General features: G+C 51.8%; 2 protein-coding genes across 3 annotated transcripts in view; one reads left to right on the top strand and one right to left on the bottom strand.

The window, feature by feature from the left end:
- The first annotated feature begins 2,683 nt into the window (after positions 1–2,683).
- RASL11B (RAS like family 11 member B) lies at positions 2,684–7,075 on the top strand. Its single transcript, XM_036416533.2, has 4 exons — positions 2,684–2,987; positions 3,592–3,648; positions 4,797–4,873; positions 5,644–7,075. The coding sequence occupies exons 1-4, from the start codon at positions 2,846–2,848 to the stop codon at positions 6,112–6,114; spliced, it is 747 nt and encodes a 248-aa protein (XP_036272426.1). The 5' UTR covers positions 2,684–2,845; the 3' UTR covers positions 6,115–7,075.
- Positions 7,076–16,721: 9,646 nt separating this feature from the next.
- SCFD2 (sec1 family domain containing 2) overlaps positions 16,722–19,954 on the bottom strand; it is a 304,493-nt gene continuing 301,260 nt past the window's right edge. For both annotated transcript variants that reach the window (XM_045572663.1, XM_036416500.2), the window contains one exon: positions 16,722–16,998. In XM_045572663.1, the coding sequence (XP_045428619.1) occupies positions 16,906–16,998 (93 nt within the window). In that variant the 3' untranslated portion in view covers positions 16,722–16,905. The remainder of the gene's footprint in view (positions 16,999–19,954) is intronic.

The raw sequence follows: 19,954 nt of genomic DNA, 5'->3' as shown, positions 1-19,954 counted from the left end.
GTGAGGATTCGGATGACTCCACCGCAGCTGCCATCTGACGGCAATTACACGAGAGGCCCCACGCGAGCACGGTCAACCCACAGGACTGGGAGCCACGGGGGCTCAGGGTGGTTTACTAAGCAGCAGTAGATGACCAGCTGGAAGTGATGGCAACAGGTTGCCATGAAGGTGAGATTTTTGGCACACTAGATCCCTGGAATAAATGAAGCCTTCAATATACACCAAGTTTCCTGCCCCTTCCCCTTCCTCTCTATTAATTCTATGAACTTCCAAGACAGGGTTACTCTCAGTATCATCATTTGAAGGTAGGGTGAGCTGGAGCTGGGCTCTTTGCCAGATGCTTGGAATTTGAACAGCTCCCCTTTCTTCTCTCCATCTTCCTCTTGTTTTCTGTGCTCTTTAAAGCGCAGACAGATCATTTAGACCTAAAATAAGAATACCAAATCCAGCCTTTGTGTTTCAGACAGAAAAATCACAGGCTTGGTACAAGCTCATGGTAATAAAAATCAAGCCCCTGAAGCATTTTAGAGTCAAAGCAGAATCCTCCTTGGCAACTTTTGTCATGTCTGCATGTGAGTGTGTGTATAAAAAGCAGTTACACAAAAATTTCAGACTTCATAATTATTTCACCATGTAAACATGGCTTTTGGAGGGTGGGGGTTAAAAAAGTACATGTTTACCTATAATCACAGTCTTGCCACATTTGATTTTATAGCACATCAGAATTAAAATTTGAGTTAAACCCTGTGGAAAGACATGGTACATATTCTAAATGCTTCCCCCCTCCCCCGCCCCCGCCCTCCTTACTCAAATGGCTGAGTTTATTTCCTTCTTGTGATCTCCACAGAAGTCAACCTTTTATTATGTTGGTTGCTAAGGTGCTGCATCTTGCCAATCATGCTGCCTATCCTAGAAAACTTGCTATCAAGGCAGTTTGAGATTACCTTTCCTTCACCTTGAATTCCTGAGAACACCTAAACCAAGATAGGCAGGAGAGTTCACTTCAGTCTGAATTGGGTCAGCATCATAAATTCCATCAAATATCTGGTCAATTAACTTGAGGGTGGAAGAGGGACTCAAACTAGACGTCTGACATATGTAGATAAGAGAACTGGTTTATACTTTTATTTTTAAAATATATTTTATTGATTTTTACAGAGAGGAAGGGAGAGAGATAGAGAGTTAGAAACATTGATCAGCTGCCCTCTGCACACCCTCCACTGGGGATGTGCTCGCTGCCAAGGTACATGCCCTTGACCAGAATTGAACGGGGGACCCTTTTAGTCTGCAGATGCTCTATCCACTGAGTCAAACCTGTTAGGGCTGGTTTATACTTTTACACATCAACCTTTAATATGGCTGAAGATACAAAGTTACAATGTTTATGCCCAGGATAGAAGCCTCTGGAACTTTTGGGGGCCCACAAGGTTAAAAAGGCGGGGTTAAGGGTGGGGGTAGGGGGTAGGATGGAGGTGGTCAGCCTGGGTGTCTGGTGACATTCCACAGTCAGTTTCAGCTACAGAATACTTAGATGGGAAACCTAGTCTCCTATCGAAGATGTCTTTCCTTCCCTGATGAGAGTGCAAGGGGCTGGAGCTTGGGGTTTTCTGAGTGCAGCAAGCACTCGTCCTCCTTGGCATCGTCACTTTACTAACCTTGCCATCCCTCGTGACCAGAGACAAGTGCGGACCCTCTGGCCTCTGTGTCCCCTGTAGTCGGTATGCGGGCACAGCTGGGGCAACTGTTTCCACCTCACAGCTAGAGCCGGAGGTGTGACAGTGTGCGGCGCCAGAAAGCTTGTTGGATAATTACTTCTTGATTTGCCTGTGGGAGTGCCAATGCACTGACCTGTGTGCGCTCACGTGAGCTTGTCGGAGGGTGAGCGATCCGCCGCCCTGTCGAGAGCCAGAGACTGTAGGTCTACAGGCAAATGGGTGACATTATGTTGCCCCCAAATAAAAAGTCACATGTCAGGAGAGTGGTCACGGGGTCTTTGCTCCTGAATGCCATTGTGGCCAAATCGGTAATCCGAGATGCCACCCCAGATGCCCCCACGTCAATGCAATCGTGCCACTCCCAAATGAATGAGGCAGGCGCGAAGCGGGCAGCAGGGCGGGCTCCACACCGGCGAGCTCGCACCCGCAGGGGCCCCGCCTCCCCAGCGCAGGTTCCCGGGTCCCGGGGGGCTGGGGCCCAGAGGTCAGTGGCAGCAGGGAGTGGGGGGCTGGGTGGGTGGGGCCCGAGAAGCGCTCTAGGGAGACCCGCTACCGGGCACCCGAGTCGCCCCCAGCGCCCCAGCCCCTCAGCCACAGCACCTGCCCCGTGCGGGCGCAGCGGGACCCCGGTCAGCGCCCGGGCCTGCCCTCCCGGAGCCCGCCATTGGCGGAGCCCAGGCTCCAGCCCACACGTGGCCCCCACACACGCGTGGCCCGCCTCGGGCCCGCCGCCCCATCTGACCCGCTCTGCACGGGGCCCAGCGCCGGCTCCCGGCGCCCCCCGGGGCGCGGCGCCCGCAGGCCGGCGCCGGGGGCGGGGCCTCGTTCAAGGCGCCCGGGGATTGGCCTCGGGGTGTCGAGGGCGGGGCCTCGCGCAGGGCGCCTGGGGATTGGACACGGGGGGCGGGGGGCGGGGTTCGGCGGCGGAGAAAACAGCGCGCGCTGCCCAGGCGCCGTCCCCGCCGCAGACTGAAGCTGCCCGCTCCGCGCTCCGCCCGCGCTCGCTCTCCGGGCTGCAGCCTTCCTCCCGCGGAGCCTCGGCAGGGCCCCCGCCCGCCCGCTCCCGCGCAGCGCCAACTCCTCCGGCCCGCAGCTCCCGTCCCGCGCGGAGCAGCCCGGCTGGCGCGGCGATGCGCCTCATCCAGAACATGTGCACCATCGCCGAGTACCCCGCCGCGGGCAGCGCCGCGGCCGCCGACTACTGCCTGCGGGCGGCGGGCCGCCGGCTGGTCAAGATCGCCGTGCTGGGGGCCAGCGGCGTGGGCAAGACCGGTGAGTCCTCGCGCCCGGGCGGTACCCCGCTGGTCCCCGGGGCTGGACGGGGCCGGGCGAGGTGGGAGCCCTTCCGCCGTCTCCTATGGACTCGCTGCCCCTCCGGGGGACCCGAGCCAGCCTCGCTCCTCATCCCTTCTGCTCCAGAGGAGGGGAACTGGGACCCCGAGTGGCCGGGCGACCGTCCCGGCGCCACCGACACAGCCAGGACCAGAGCTTTGGGGTTCTTGAGCGTCCGGGGGTGCCTGGCACAAAGGGGGACTTGGGGAGCGCAGCCGCTCCTCGGGGGCGTCCAGGTTAGGAAGGAGGTGTCTGCAGGCAGGCCTTCCAGCTGCACCGAGCGGTTACTCCCCAACTCCCCTCCTCCCCACCTCCCCAAGCTCCCCAACTCCCCATGTCTTGTACCCGTGCGGTGTCTGGAAGGAGAGTGAAGGAGCTGGGGGGCGGGGATGGGGAGCGGGGAAGGGCTGCTAGGGGGTAGGAATTTCCTAGGTGGCGGCAGGCTTTCCCTAGGAGAGCTGACTTCCAGACCGGGAGTGAAGAAGACGGATCTAACTTCAGCGCCAGGGTTAAGCCTCTGTCCTCTCTCTTTTCTGACCTGCAGCTCTGGTGGTCCGGTTCCTGACCAAGAGATTCATTGGTGACTACGAAAGAAATGCAGGTGAGGGAGCACTTTTGCAGGAAACGCCATCCACTTGCACCAGTGCTGCTGGTCTCATTTTCAGTGTCTCCCAGGCAGGTTCCTTCAGAGCAGTGACAGTCAGCATCAGGGTCTGCCACATCCAACTCTGCCTACCCCCCGCCCCCCCCTTCCCTGTGCTCCCCCTCCCATAACTGCCATCTGGCCTCCTTCCACTCCAGGCCCATTCATCACTTTATCGAGTGCCTGAAAGTATTCCCCTTGGTATGCTTCAACTGATGGGGACCCCAGTTGGAAGCACCCTTTGTTCTGAAGAGCCTCTCTCCCTTCAAAACACTCCTGCCAAAGTCATAAAAAAAAAAAATGTTGGCCAGCTCCTCCCCCACCCCCATCCCTCTCTGCTGGCTGCCTTTCAGAGGTGGCCTTTTAAAGCAAAGGCCAGGGGAGGGCCGCTGTAAACCCAACATTCTCTTTTCTTAACAAAGAAAAAGGAAGACGGCACGCTAGAATTTTAGGAGAGTTCCTGAATAAATGCGAGGGCACTGTTTCAATCCCTGTGATTAAGACTGGCCATTGGGGAGGCTTAAGGGCTTTCCACCCAGGTTCTGTTAACAAATTGTTTCATTCCTTAGACCATCTGAAGTACCTACAGGGATTATTTGAAATGCGCTCTATAAACCGTCCCAAGATAAGGCATGGCAGCCTTCTGCTTTGATGTAGGGTTGGCTATTGCCTTGTCACATTTTTATTTCGGTTGGTAATGTTGGCTCCGCGTTTGCTGACAGTGTTTGCCTACCCAGCCATTGTATCTGATAGCTGAAGTATAAATACATGTCTGAGTGATAAAGGGCTAAAATAAAATAGAAACCACACACACGCTGAGCAAGGGAATACTCTAAATATGGAAGCTCTGTTTAAAACTACCCAAATCACTTTCCAAAAATGTGCAAACTTTGCCCTGGTTTTCACAAATCAACTCATAGGGAGTCAAAATTACAGTTGTCTCCAAAAAAAATAAAATCTGAATTAAGCCTATTAACTATAGCTTATTTTTATGCATTGGTTCAGGTTATATTTTCTAAGTTTAAAAAACAAAACAAATACCCATAATGTTTTCGAAGTTGCACAAGAAGAATGAACATACTTTTTCTTTATCTTTTGCCTGATAGGTAATCTCTACACCAGACAAGTCCAGATAGAAGGTGAAACCCTGGCTATTCAGGTTCAAGACACTCCGGGTATCCAGGTGAGAAGCTCTGAGATGCGTGCCTAGGTCGATGGGGAGGTGGCTTGACTGTCAAACTAGTTCTCCCAAGTACGAAGGAGGGGAATTCGGGGAGTCAAGTCGAGGCTTTTACATGTGTGACACTTCAGTGCCATCTGGCTTTTGATCAGTCTTAGCCTGGCTTCATTTGGGAGACTTGGCTGAGGGGCAGAAACCTTAGGAGTCTACCCAGCAGGAAAGACCAGACCAAACCAAATCACCGGGAATAGGCAGTTTCCGACTGTGATTACAAAGGTCACTTTTTACATCTGTGTCTTGCCATTCAAAATCAAAATCTCAGTATAGTCTCCAAAGAGTCACTTTTTATTGTGGAAAGTTCCTCTGTAGACAAAAGAGCCATGCTGGGGGGTGTGTGTGTGTGTAGTTTCCCTCTCGAGCTGGGCAGTTATCCAGGTTTAAATGCTTCCAGCTCCTATCTTTACTTCTCCAGACTTACTGTCTAGCCAGTTAATTTCCCATTTCATGCGACTACAAAGTCTCTGCGTGGAGTTCTCTGCAGGTCAGTTTTCCACTTGAGTGTGGTGAGCTGCACTGTTATTTATTCCAACCCCGTGCAGCTGGGTCAACATATTGTCAAGAAAGCTGAACATGCGAGGATAGAACCTGTTTATGGCCTGCGACCTGGCCTTGCTGTCCAGGGCTCTTTTGAATTCTCTATCCAGCCACGCCAGGGCCCTCTCCTGCCCTCGCCATTCACCTTGCCGTCCCCCCCCCTACCCCCTCTCTCTCAGGTCCACGAGAACAGCTTGAGCTGCAACGAGCAGCTGAGCAGGTGCATCCGCTGGGCCGACGCCGTGGTCATCGTTTTCTCCATCACCGACTACAAGAGCTACGAACTCATTGGCCAGCTCCACCAGCAGGTCCAGCAGCTGCACCTGGGCACGCGGCTGCCCGTGGTGGTCGTGGCCAACAAAGCCGACCTGCTGCACATCAAGCAGGTGGACCCTCAGCTTGGACTGCAGCTGGCCGGCGTGCTGGGCTGCTCCTTCTACGAAGTGTCCGTCAGCGAGAACTACAACGACGTCTACAACGCCTTCCACGTCCTGTGCAAGGAGGTGAGCCACAAACAGCCGCCGAGCAGCACGCCCGAGAAGCGGAGGACCTCCCTCATCCCCAGGCCCAAGTCGCCCAACATGCAGGACCTGAAGAGGAGGTTCAAGCAAGCCCTCTCCGCCAAAGTGAGGACTGTCACCTCCGTCTGAAGCAGAGGCACGTGGCAGCGTGGTCTTCCCAGGAGGAGAGTCTGAGGCTCTTCAGGTGCAGGAACGTTGAATGCTGGGAGTAATGCGTGGTTCCAGAAAGGGCCGGAGCGGGGAGGCCCCGGAACTGGTGCGGAGAAGGAAGCATTGCTCCGAGCAGGGGGACAGAACCGGTGAGGCTCGGTGCCCACCAGGCTATGTGACACGGACTATGTGACACGGACTCCCTGTCCTGTCCTGTGAGGGGAAGGGGGCATAATGGCTTTGGATTATTTTGTCCTTGATCCCTTGTAAATGATGCTCAGTGGTAGACTCACCAAATGTATCGATGTGATTTACAGTGGGGGTGACATGGACTCAGCTCTCACGGGCTCTCCTTTTTCTTCCTTCTCTTTTCCTCCACCCGTATCCCCCAGGGAAGAACTGCTTTTCTCTTACAAGGAGGAGCTGCGTCTCTGGAACCCTATTCCTGACGGAATGCCGTTCTAACGGGAAGGGTATCCAGTTTCTTAGGACAAAGAGGAAGGTATCTCCCCATTCCCTCCAAAAGGGTGGAGTTTATGGGCCAAAATGTGTACCCAGACATCTGTAAGCGTGTATATGGCCTGACACGGGAGGCTGGTTGGTTGGGCCTGTGATCAGTGGTTGAGAACAAACTCTTCAGCCCCAAACTTTGAGTGGTTGTGAGACTGTCTAATTAAAACAACAACAACAACTGTTGCATCAGGTACAGAAAGATAATGTGTCCATTGAATTGGGTGTGATTTGTGTAACTGGCTCATGGCGATGATGCTGGGCTGCTTCCCAGGCCTGGCTGAGTCATGGCTGAATCACCAACACACTATCTTACAGCGAGTTAACAGATGCACAAATCCCCTACACAGATGCACTTTAAAGCCACCCGAGCTTTGGCTTAAACTGTAATTAATTTATTTTATATACAATAAATTTCGTTTTAAAAGAATAGACATCTGGCTTCGTCTTTATTGAAACACTCACCTTTTGTCCTTCAAAGAATTACTTAGTATCTTGGGTATGTTGAGTTAGGCATGATGCCTTCCAAAGGATATGTTTTTTTAAAAATATATATTTATTGATTTCAGAGAGGAATTGGGAGAGAGAAGCATCAATGTTGAGAGAAAGCCATTAATCAGGAGCTATGAGGGCCTCCTGAACACCCCCCACTGGGGATTGAGCTTGCAACCCAGGCGTGTGCCCTGACCTGGAATGGAACTGTGACCCTCCTAGTTCATAGGTTGACACTCAACCACTGAGCCATGTCAGCTGGGTCAAGGGTTGTGTCTTAAATGTCCCAACCAAAGACATGCATTCAACTGTTATTCCCACTTTGCAGAGGAGGAAACAGGCTTACAAACAAGTTGCATATCTTGTCAAGGGCCACAGCCTGAGGGTTATAAGTTGTAATTTGCTGCTTTATAGTCAAGAGTAGCATATATCCTATCCATTTCCTTCATGATCTTCCAGGTAAACCAGACACGTCTGGCTGTCTGTTTTATGCTGTGAAGACATCTTAGCCAAGCCTTGAAGAAACTAATGCTCCTACCCAAGATGACTGCTCCCCCATACATGCTCCCTTTGGCAAACCTTTTTGGGTTTGCTGCTTTCAGAAAGTGTGCTTTGTTCTCGTGGTGGAAGCTCGGAGCCATTGAGCTGGGCCGTGAAGGAGCCCCACATAGCTCCTGTCACAGGAGTATGTGCTACAACTGCCAGGCCCCTCATCCGTGTCCATCGGAGCCAGAGACGCTCATACAAGCCAAGTGACCACCATCTTTGCGGGCCAGTGATCACACCTTCTATCTGAGTAGTGCTTTCACATACCTGATCTCATTCATTCCTCCAGGGAACCCTGTGAGGAGGGTGCAGGGAGAAACACTATCCTACAGATGAGAAAAACGGGCTCTGAGCTTCGAAGGATGTCCTTCAGTTCCCACAGAGGACCCAAATCAACATCTTCGGACTAAATCGTAAACTTAAAAATAAGGCCTTTTAAATTGAAAGGCAAACAAGTGTTTATGTCCGCTATTTAGGAATAACTAATGCTTCAGTTAGGAGACAAAGGCAATGGGTCTTGATGAGAAAGGGAAGGGGAACAGTTAGTTACAGCAATAGAGGAAGGCATTTCTATTGGTGCTGCTAATATAATCCAGTGATGTTAATTCTGAACACTTCTTTAATTTTCAGCCCTGTCATCACCCGTCCAGTAGTCACCTGGCTATCTTTGCAGATAGTTCCTTGGGAAACAAGGTTGCTTAGGCCCAGTCCAAAGGTCACTCATGTTGCCCTATTTTTAACATTCCAAGGTCTGAGGTGTAAGACATGCAAGGCAATTCCTTGGGCATGGCAGCTCCAGCTCCGTTTTTAAAGTGGCTCTGTTCCTATTATTGTTCACAATATTCAGCGTTCATATTTCCTTGTGAGATGTCACATATGAGATGCTGTTGCAAAAGCAGGGCCATTGAACCAAGGGGAGCAGCCAAAATGAATAGCTACTGAGGACCTGCTATGGTATGGTGCCAGACTTTAAATCTGTTTTATTCCTGCCTGCTCTTGACAGGGCTTTTGGTGATGCCCCAAACCTTACCTTATATGGAGAGCAATTTTTTAATACTTCACGCCTATCTTAACCCTGGAGAAGGGGATGTGTGTGTTGGGGGCAGTGAGGGAAATAGTGCTAACGTGAGAGTCTATAAACATTTCAACTCGAAGGCAGTGACAAGTACCTCCCCACCCTAGCTTCTGCTCACTTTTATTTCTGTTCATCCTATGCGGTGGCATTAATAATGTTAGTGAGTGAGAGGTTACTCTTCGTATGCTTAGCAACGGTCTGCTACCCACGCCCTGGAACTAACGGTGGAGAATTTCCCTGTGGGCTTTATCTGCCAAGGTGCTGAGCGGCGCTGCATTCGTGTACTCCTGCAGCGGCTCGCACCCTCTCCTTCCCGTTGTGTGAGTGTGCAGACCCCGCAGACCCGGCAGCCTCTCCTGCTCCCGTGCAGAGTGTGAGCTGCACCCCGCTTCCCACTGCGCGGGACTCAGTTTCTCACTCTGCACCCGAGGCGTTCCGGCGGGAAGGGGTCTGGGCGCTTTATTCCATCACTCCGTCCAGAGGGACAGAGTGCTTTGTTCAAGGCGAGAGAGAAAGAGAGAGGGAGAGAGGGAGAGAGAGAGCGCTGGAAACCACCCAAGTCCCAGCCTGTCCACCGTTCCAGGCGGACATGACTATTTATAGTTCTAGAATGTGCCATGTTTCCTTCTCTTCTCATGAATTTTAGCTTCATGTTTCATGACCTTGGCTCCTCTCATTATTAGTATCTCTCAATGCCTGTTTGTCTGTTTTAAATTTCTTTTTTCTGTTTTTTTTTCTTTCTTACTTTTTAAGATTCCTTTTATAGATTGCCTACTCTAAGCATTTTACAGACATAATTCTTTGAAAAAAATATATTTTTATTGATTTTAGAGAGAGGAAGGGAGAGGGAGATAGAAACATCAACCATAGAAACATCAACATCAATCATTTAAAATATATATATTTATATGTATTGATTTCAGAGAGGGAGAGATAGAAACATCAGTGATGAGAGAGAATCGTTGATTGGCTGCCTCCTACATGCCCCCCACTAGGGATCGAGCCCACAACCCGGGCATGTGCCCTTGACCAGAATCGAACCTGGGACCCTTCAGTCCGCAGGTGGACGCTCTATCCTCTGAGCCAAACCAGCGAGGACCAGACATAATTCTTCCAATAGACTATGAGGTGGGTGTCATTACTCCCATTTTACAGAAAGGGCAGGTGAGGGCCACCATCCCGTGGCCAGAAATGGCTGGGGGCGGTTTGGTGCAGCGTTGCTCTAGCCTGCGTTCGCAGCCTCCCCTGTCACACAGCAAACACTCAGAGTGGTTTCATGTAAGTGTCCGAACGAACACGGTGACCACCGGGCCCTGAGGGACACCCCTCCCGCCTGGGAGGGGAACCCCGGCTTTGCCATGTGGGTGAGGGAAGGCAGGGAGGGAGGTGCGTGTGCGTGCAGGTGGGAGGCAGGGGAGTGGAGAAAGGAAGGAATTAGAATTGATTGAGCACTTACCATGGACCAGCTTCTACATGATCTCCTTTGATCATTTGAAGAATCTTGTGAGGAAGGTCATGCTACCACTTCCATTTAAAAAAAATATATATATTTTATTGATTTTTTACAAAGAGGAAAGGAGAGGGATAGTTAGAAACATCGATGAGAGAGAATCATCGATCAGCTGCCTCTTGCACACCCCCTACTGGGGATGTGCCCGCAACCAAAGTACGTGACCTTGACCGGAATCAAACCCGGGACCTTTTGATCCACAGGCCGACGCTCTATCCACTGAGCCAAACCGGTTTTGGCTACCACTTCCACTTTAAGGATGAGAAAAGGGAGGCAGGGAGAGATGACATTGCCTGCTTAGGACCACACCGGTATAACATGACCGCTTCTACATACTGAAGACCGTGTGCCGGCACTGTATGCGGTGTTTCTCCACACCAGCCCCGCACTCGGTCCTCAGTCCCTCCGCAGACGCGGGGCGGGAGGCTCCGAAGAACTCAGAAGCTGGTGCAGCGTGAAGTGGGAGACCTGCACGGACTCCCCCAGGTCTGTCTGAGGCATGGCCTGGACCCAGGCAGGGCCCACAGGACCCCAGCTCTGCTCCCTCAGCAGTGTCCCCTCTCCCCTGTCCTCCACCCGCGGCCTCCCTGCCCCAGCCCACACGCTCTGTCCTGCTTTTCTCAGTCTCCCCGCTGCTCCCCAGCCGGTGGTCCGCCCTGGCAGAGGCCGCCCAGCTGCCCGGCTGCCACAGCCACATCTGCTGCTGCCATCAGCCGCTGCTCCCGGCCTCCCGTCCCAGCTCGGCAATAAAGACGTCTGGGCTGCTGCGGGGCCCAGCCCACAGCCGTCTGCTTCAGAGCCAGATCCCTGTCTGTCCCCATGTCTGGCTTTCGCGTTTTCTCCCCGCTGCAAATCAAAACCACGCGGAGCCTCTGCAGCCGGCGTGGCACGTCCTCCCCTCGCCCGCCTGGGCGCGCCCACCCTGCCAGCCTGCAGCGATGGCCCGTTTAAGGGGAGCCCTTTGTTCTGGTGAAAAACGGGATTTCAACGTCCATCTCACGTTCCAAAGAGGGAGAGACCCATGTGTTTTCCAGACAAGGGAACAAGTTTGTGGCAACTCCCTCAGGACAGAGGTGTGGGCGAGGGGGCCCTGGGCCTGCCCCTGCACCCCGAGGGAACGGGGCTGTGTGGAGCCAGGGATCCCGGGATGGCCCAGAGGGAACCACGAGGCTCCCCTTATTCCAGGAAGCCACCCAGGAACACGGTGTTTTCTGTACTCCAGGCTCTAAAAGAGAGACGTTCCCAGAACGTTCTTCTTGTTCTCACTCTTCTCACTTGGTGAGAAGAGAACAGGAGTAGGTTTATTACTGATGGTGGCAAGACCCCAGCCAAACTCCCCTTCCCCCACCCCGCCCCCAGCCCCCAGGCTCCCGGGCCAATACCCTCCCATCATCTGGTTCTGTCTTTTAAAATTCCCTTTAAAATGGAGAGGGAGTTTCTGCATGCTCCGTGGGCAGGGACAGCAGGCAGCGTTCGGAACCCGAGGTTATTTGTTGCTGCGGCTCTGTTCCTGGTAACCGGGCTAACATAAATAAAGTGGTCTCGGGGAGGCCGGGAGGAATTCTTTGTTATTGGGATGACGCGGTAATGGAGGGGCCTGGGGTAAACAGAGCCATTTTCCTCAGCCGTGGCCCCTGGGACGACCTCGGCTGATGACACAGCTCCTGCACGTCCATGGTGCTGGGCCCCGTGTGTGCTGGGGAGCGGGCTCCAGGAGGGCGTCCATTGCTGCAGGGTGTTCACACCTGGGCTATAGGGTGTTCACACCTGGGCTATAGGGTGCTCACACCTGGGCTCCTGTTTACAGACCAGCCCCACAGGTCCTTGCAGAAGGTTTGCATTTGCTTGTGCTTCCCTTGGCCTTGGCCAGCCAGAGGCGAGGCCCCAGAGGAGAAACCAGCATGACCACTGGGACCAGTCCTCGAGGCCTCCCGTAGGTGGGCTGGCTCCTGGGAGGCGCAGCTAGATGAGGGCATTGGGATGAGGCGCAAAGGCTACGTCAGGGTGCCAGGCTGGAATCCACACGGCTACTTCATGGGTAACATTGGTGATGGAGACATAGGCACGAGCAAGCATCTGGCACTGACCACAATAATGGCAACTCTGGCATGGGCACGGCCAGCTTGCCACGTGCCATGGTCTAAGTGCTTTCCAGACTTAATTCTTTTAATTCTCACAATGACCAACCTGCTACAGTAGATCCTATGGAGACAGGCCAGTAAGCCAAGACAGGCGGAACAGGCAAAATGAGACAGAGAGTTAAACAGCAGTTTGCAGCCATCTGGTAAATCTTATATTCCCTAAGTCAAGGACATTTATGAGAAAATGGTTTGAACTTCTCCTCCCCACCCAGAGGGTAAGGAGCTTAAATCACCCTCCTCAGGGAGACAGAGAGCAGAAATCCAATTCGTGCCATTTGCCAACCTCACGCAAGGACAGAGGAAGTTAAGAGAATAAACCTCATTTTGGTACACCAGCATAAAGCTGGTCAATGTTTTATTGAGATCCTCCTCTAAACACCTTTAAAAACCCTCAAAACGAAGGTCTAGTGCAAGCATGTCAAACTCAAGGCTAATATGGCCAAATAAACGAGGCCCTTGGCCCTCGGGCCCCTAGTGTGACATACTTGGTCTAGTGCGTGCTTTCCCTCCCGGGAGCACGCCCCTGCCTTCTGCCCCACCTCCCCCTCTTTTCCCCCCACGAGGCTTGCAACCAGGGCAGCGGTGGGCAGCAGCAGTTCCTCCCAGGTGGACGCCCTGGGCCTGTCCCCCAGCCCCTCTCCTCTCTGACTTCTGGGTGAGCCAAAGCAGACCAGCCTAGGCTCACTTCCCCAGCCCTTTCTTGCTCAGCTGTCCCAGCTTTAATACATGTCCTCTAAATGTCACCTGCTCTCCAGTTGGGAAATCTTTCCTGCATGAAGTCAGGGCCCCACACACTACCCGCTGGCCCCAGGCAGACCCATTCCCGCCAGGTCCCCCGTTCTGGTAGCACTATCATCGTCCGGTTTCACAGTCAGCTGAGGCGGGAGGAGGGAACTACTGTGTGGAGAGGAGAGACTGGACCCACGGCCTCTGGGCGGTGCTCTCTGGGGAGTAGATGGGACTAGTGTGTTCTTCCTCTGTTTTCTCATGTGGAGCCCATGGCGCCTCGGGTCTTCTCTGCCTTATCCTGCTGCCGAGACTTACCTTGTGGGAGGCTCCTCCTCGGTGTCCTCGGCAGGAGGTACCCGCACTCCTTGGTGCTGTGTGCTGGCTGCTGGGTTAGGGATGGCTCCCCTCTCCAGCTGCCTCCTCATGCGGGAGGCACCCTCATCATCCCCTGGATTTCACAGGAGACACTGAGGCCTGGAGGACCCACAGTGTCATGAGTTTACCCAGGCCCCTCCATTACAACGTCAGAGCTGAGACTGAAACCCAGAGAAGACCCTGGAGCTCAGTTCTAACCAAGGCTCTTTCGCAGAGGCCGAGAGGATGCCCACTTTGCCCCCACACCCTGCCCTTGGGCGGGGAGCACGAGAAAGCTCAGGAGGCTGGGCCAGGGAGCCAGGTGCTATTGCCTGGACCCCACTTCTCCCTTATCTGGTGAAAGTTTCTTTGTGAGATCTATACCAAGTTTCTGTTATATGCCTGCTGTTTATTTAATATGTTTAATTCTCACCCAAGGGTATGTTTTTATTGAGAGAGAGAGAGAGAGAGAGAGAGAGAGAGAGAGAGAGAGAGAGAGAGAGAGAGAAACATTGATGTAAGAGAAAACTATCAATAGGTACATACCCCGAATGGGGATCGAACCCATAACCTTCTGGTATATAGGACAACACGCCAACTGAGCCAGCCGGCCGGGGCCACTATGTTCCTGCTTTAATTGAAGAATCTGTGTTCTGGCCTGTGTCTCCTACCTTCTTATTCAAACCAAACTCTGGTCACCACAAGCTCCTTCCCTCTCATCTCTTGTCCAAAGCCTGCCGCGCACTGCCTGATGGCCCGCCTCGTGCAGTTCCTGGGGAACCAGCGACCACAGAGACGGGAAAACGTGATTCTACACCAAACGTCCGACATCTTCCTCCACAACTCAGAAACCGCCTTTGGCCACAATTAATATAGTTCCGAGAGTATTACTGGGACACAGTAACTGCTCAATGGTAACATTCACCATCAGGAACTTCCACCTTTTATCTCAGATTAGGAGCTTTTGAATGATCATTTTTAAAAGAAAAAAAAATAAGTTGTAAACATACATCATAGGCACAAAAGCAATACACAAACACACGTCTGCTGTGAAAAAAATTCAAACAACACAGAAGTATGTCAAGGGCAAGACCCCCCAATGTCGACGGCAGTTTGACACATAACAGCTAAAAGGCTGGAAACAGCCCAGATGTTCCAGAGGTAAATGGATAAACAAAATGTCCTGTACCTGTACAGTGGAACACCATTAATCAATACAAGAAGGAAAGGAGAAAATTACTGATATAGAACAGCATGGATGAGCCTCAAAAACATTTTACCGAGCAAAAAAGGTCAGATACAAGACAACTGTAGGATTCCATTTTTATGCAATTCTAGAAAGCAAACCCGTGTGTGCCCGGGGCTGGAGGCAGAGGAGGAAAACTGACTGTGAAAGGGGACCTTCGAGGGGGGGAAATGCTCGATTTCTTGATTGTGTTGACAGTTACCTGGGATACACATTTATTAAAACTCAATGACCTGTGCATTTCAAATAAGACCATGCTTGTTGAATGAAAATTATACTGGGTAGATTAAAAAAAATATTTTTTGCCAAAACAAAAACTCAGACTACAGGATTATGCGCTTCGGAGTAGACTGGAATTAAATAAATAGCTATTAAACAGGAATATTTAAATGTATGAACAATAACAGAAAAAACAAGACTCTCCCTTCTCTTAGCTCTCTTAGTATATACTCCTTCCCAGAGGAAGCCACTGTTAGCAGTTTGTTGTTGTTATTGTTGTATATTTTTATTTATTTCGGAGAGAAAGAGATAGAAACATCAATGATAGAGGGAATTATTGATTGGCTGCCTCCTGCACGTTGGACCGAGCCCGCAACCCAGGCATGTGCCCTTGACTGGAATTGAACCTGGGACCCTTCGGTCCACAGGCCGATGCTCTATCCGTTGAGCCAAACCAGCTATTTTTGGGCAGCAGTTTGGTTTCATGTTCTCGGAGTTTCCTTTGCAGATAGACATATGGTTTAAAAGCTAACCCTGAGCAGACACTCACACAGGGCCCGGCCATCAAGAGAAGCACCAGCAGCTCATTCGTGAGAGGACACTTGGGCTCATTCACCACGTGATATCTGGGAATGAATGGAACGACTGGTGAGTGAAGGATTTGAGACACACCGCAGGCTCCTTCTTAATTTTTTAAATTTTATTTTAGAAAATAGTGACTTCTGCCATTTTCTTATTCCGATTCAAACATCTAAAAGCGTCTGAGGTCTCCAATATTGAGAACTGGTATGAGGCAGACAACATACTTGGACAGAAAAAACAAAAACAAAACACCCACAAAAAAGAATGTCTAGTGCCTATAAAACCTGGTTTGATTTTGCCTCGGAATGATTTCCCACTTCAAAGATTTTCACAAAATGACAGCGTTTTGTCGAGAACTAAAACTGAGATGTGTTTCAATTCATGTTATATTTCCTCCACACTAGACACCATGTTTCAGCTTCATCTCTGTATGACAAGCACCTTTTAGAGATGCTAGAAACATCTACCAACCACATGCCTACAAATGTCTGGGTTAATTTCAGCCAGAATTCTTGTACAATTTCACTAGGTGGGTCTAGTGAAATTTGCTGCGACAGCCAGAAGGAAAATTTAGACTCAAGGAAAGATAGCTTTCTATTTCAATAGAGACTAAGTCACAAAAGTCTCAGGGGTTGGGGCCCTGTGTACTCCCTGGGATCAGATGTCTTTATGGGGCCTTCCTTAGGGAGGGAACCTTTTCCAGGCACAGTCCGCCCGCCAATCAACCTCTCTCCCATGGGTCCCCGGAGGCAGGCGGGCGGCCCCGCCCCGAGTGTGCAGGCCTGGACAAGGCGGCCCTTTGAGAGCAGCCCTGGCCCATCCCCCGCACCGCCTTCCTTCTGCAAAAATGTCTCAGATCAAGACAGAAACAAAGCTTCACATGCTCTTTGCAATGTTCCCGCCTCAGGAATAGAATCTCAGGAGAGAAAACACACACACACACACACACACACACACACACACACACAAACGTTCCTCACGTTTATAATTCTAAAGCTTGTCTCACTTATTTCTGAGCGACTGCTGATCAAAGGGCTTGTCTTCCACACTCACAACTTATTTAAAGGGATTGACCGTGCAGGTGGAATCAGGAGGATCACACGGAGAGGATGAAGAATACATGGGAATTATTACGAATGAGGCCAGCAGTTAGACACCGTTAGGAGAACGAAAATAATTTAAAAAGAGAATCACAGGGATCCAAGCCAACAACGACTTCACTGGGTGGTTCTCCGGACCGTTGGACAGAACTCAGTCACACGGGACACCTGGTGCCAGGGACGCGGGCTCTGGGGCTCATCTGGAATGGCGGCAGGTGATGGACCGGCATCTCCATCCCAGGAGGTCGCATCCTCTCAGGAGGTGCTCAGAGGCCCAGGTCTGGGTGCAGCCGGTCGGTGGCAAAGAGCAGCTCGGGCACCGCGAGGGGCTTCAGGAGGCGCGTGGACAGCATGATCACCTAGCGGGAGGCAAACACCACAGGCCATGAGGGGAGACGACCTCAGGTTATGACTATGAGAGAGAAAAGGCAACACGCTTCTTTGAGGGGAGGCAGGGGTGGGTACTTCGGAGAACAGGCAGAAGGTGGCAGCTTGAATGCCTACGAGTGCTGCTGGCCTGGCTGGGAGGATGGCCGGTGGGTCAGCGTGGCTGTGCCTACTGAACTCTTAAGCACTGAGAATGGCCGCGCTCAGCCCCTCCTTGCTGCTGAACTGAATCTGATCATATGTCACTTTGACCTTTTTAAAAAAAAAAAAAAAAAAATATATATATATATATATATATATATATATATATATATATATATATATATTGATTTTTTACAGAGAGGAAGAGAGAGAGATAGTTAGAAACATCGATGAGAGAGAAACATCGATCAGCTGCCTCCTGCACATCCCTCACATGCCCTTGACCAGAATCGAACCCAGGACCCTTCAGTCCACAGGCCGATGCTTTAGCCACTGAGCCAAACTGGTTTCGGCAGTACTTTGACCTTGATGTAGAGGGTTCTCCTTCCCTCAGGGAGCATGAGAAGGTACACCCCAGAGGTAAGTGCCGCTGTGGGTGATGCCGCTGTGGGTGATGATGATGATGATGACTGTATTGACTTCCTAGAACCAAAAACTGGTTGGCTTAACCAACAGAATTTACTGTCTCATCCTCTTGGAGGCCAGAAGCCCAAGCCCAAGGTGTTGGCATGATTGGTATGAGGTGGACAACATCCCTGGCCAGAAAAGAATGTCTAGTGCCTATAAAACCTGGTTTGGTTACGTCTCAGAATGACTTCCCACGTCACAGCTCCTCCATAGGTTCTGAGGGAGGCTGTCCCCGTGCTTCCTTCCTGCTTAGCTTCCTCATGTCTTCACATCGTCTCCCCCTCCGTACGTCTGTCTCCGTGCCCAGCTCCCCCCTTTCTATTAGGACACAGCCTTGGAGTCACCCTAATGACCCCATCGCCATTTATATAATAATCTACAAAGACCCATTTCCAAACAAGGTCACCTTCACGGGTACTAGGGGTTCGAACTTCAACATCCTTTGGGAAACGGATACAATTCCACCCGTAATAACCAGGGTAATGATGAGGCCAGTTAATAGTTATCATTTCCCCTGATGTGCCAGCACTGAGGATGATCTCATTTAATGGTCACCTAACCTTATAACAACCCAGGCACATACAATATTCTTATTGTGCAGGAAAGGAAAATAAAGCACAGAAATGTTAAGAAACTTGCCCGAAGACACACAGAGAGTAGTCAAGCCAGAGTTCCAGCCCAGGCAGGCTGGCTCCAGCATCCAGGTCATTTCCCCAAGGTCAGCGCTCTGGGCTAAGGCTGCTTCCCTCCCCCGGTCCACATGGACCTTTGGCCTCTCTGGCCTGTCACTGCAAAGGTGACTCTCCCTGCTTCCCTCACCGGGGCCTTTCCTCAGGGGCAGGTCTGCCTCGGCAGCATGGGCGAGCATAGAATGTGCTAGAACCTGTGCTCATTTCTCCCAGGTCCCAGGGCTGGGCGGGGCCGTGACATGCTTGGAAAGAACTGGTGAGGTCTTGCACAGGCAGGCACTGAACGCCCCCGGGGTGAGAAGGTGACCATGGGAAATGGGGAAGGAGGTTCTAGAACCAGAATCCCACAGCCCAGCACCTGAGCGAAGACAACGGCAAGGCTGGAGGCAGGACCGAGCTCCGCCTGACCACACTGCCAGGCTCTGCCCCCTGGGGGAGAGCAGGTGGGCATCGCACATTCACTGTCTCCCCTCTTGCCTCCCTCCTGTCCCAGGTGCAACCAAACCTATGAATGAACCAGCTCCCACTTCCCAGCTCACTGGTCAAAACCAGAGTCCACATGCCCCATTGTGGAGGAAAAGCAGATGGGGATGAAGCCAGGGCTGGAAAGGGAGAAAGAAGCACTTCATAATTTCTTGTTGAGTTAATAAAACAAAATACGAAGGCTATTACAAATTTTCCTTCTTAAAATAAAAAGTAGAAGCAGCTATTTCACTTTTCCTTGAAAGGGAATACATTTAATATATCCTATCTAATAAAGAGGGAATATGTTAATTGACCATCATGCCCTCACAAAGATGGCGGTGCCCACAGCCAATAAGGAGGAAACATGCTAATTGACTCTCATGCCCTCAAAGATGGCAGCGCCCACAGCCACAAGATGACAGCGCCCAGTCCACTCAGTGCTGCCGGGGCGGCAGATGTGCAGCATGGCCAGGCCTGCCACCAGGTGGGCCCGGCCGCTCTGCATGCCTGTCTCTGGAGTCCCCCAGTCCTCTTAGCCCCCCAGGCACCTCGGGCTGGTGGCATGAGGTGCAGACAAGCCACAGATGGTGGCTGCCCAGCCATCCAGGGCCACCCGAGGCTCAGGTAATCAGGGCCGGCCGAGGCTTGTGCTGCCGGCAGTGGCAGCAGCAGAGGAGTGATGGGGCATCCTCTTCCCCTGATCACTGGGTCACCTCCCACTCCTGAGGGCTCCCAGACTGTGAGAGGGGGCAGGCCTGGCTAAGGGACCCCCCTCCAGTACGTGAATTTTTATGCACTGGACCTCTAGTATATAAATATATAAATATATAAATATATAAATATATGAACTTAATTAAATATAAATATATATAGTTAAGTTCAGCTCAGTTATGCTTCTGTCAGAAAAGAATGCGCTAGAATCTGTGCTCATTTCTCCTTGAACAGCACATGATGAGAGCTTGAGGGCAGGAGTGAGTCTGAGCACCGACCATGTATAGACGCCACAGGAAAAACGTGGCTCTGTGGGTCTCTACTCACTCCTCAGGGTCCTCAGGTTAAGAATGGTGGCCCCGCAGCAGATCCCGCGCCCAGCGCGTGCTGACTGGCTGTGCCCTGGGAAAGCCACTGCTCTGGAGCCTGGCCCCTCTGTCCCAAAGGCAGACAA

This window comes from Pipistrellus kuhlii, unplaced genomic scaffold, assembly GCF_014108245.1.
Source record: "Pipistrellus kuhlii isolate mPipKuh1 unplaced genomic scaffold, mPipKuh1.p scaffold_m20_p_1, whole genome shotgun sequence".
NCBI classification, from domain to species: Eukaryota; Metazoa; Chordata; class Mammalia; order Chiroptera; family Vespertilionidae; genus Pipistrellus; species Pipistrellus kuhlii.
The sequence above is the reverse complement of the archived record's forward strand: the minus strand, read 5'-3'. Positions and strand labels throughout refer to the sequence as shown.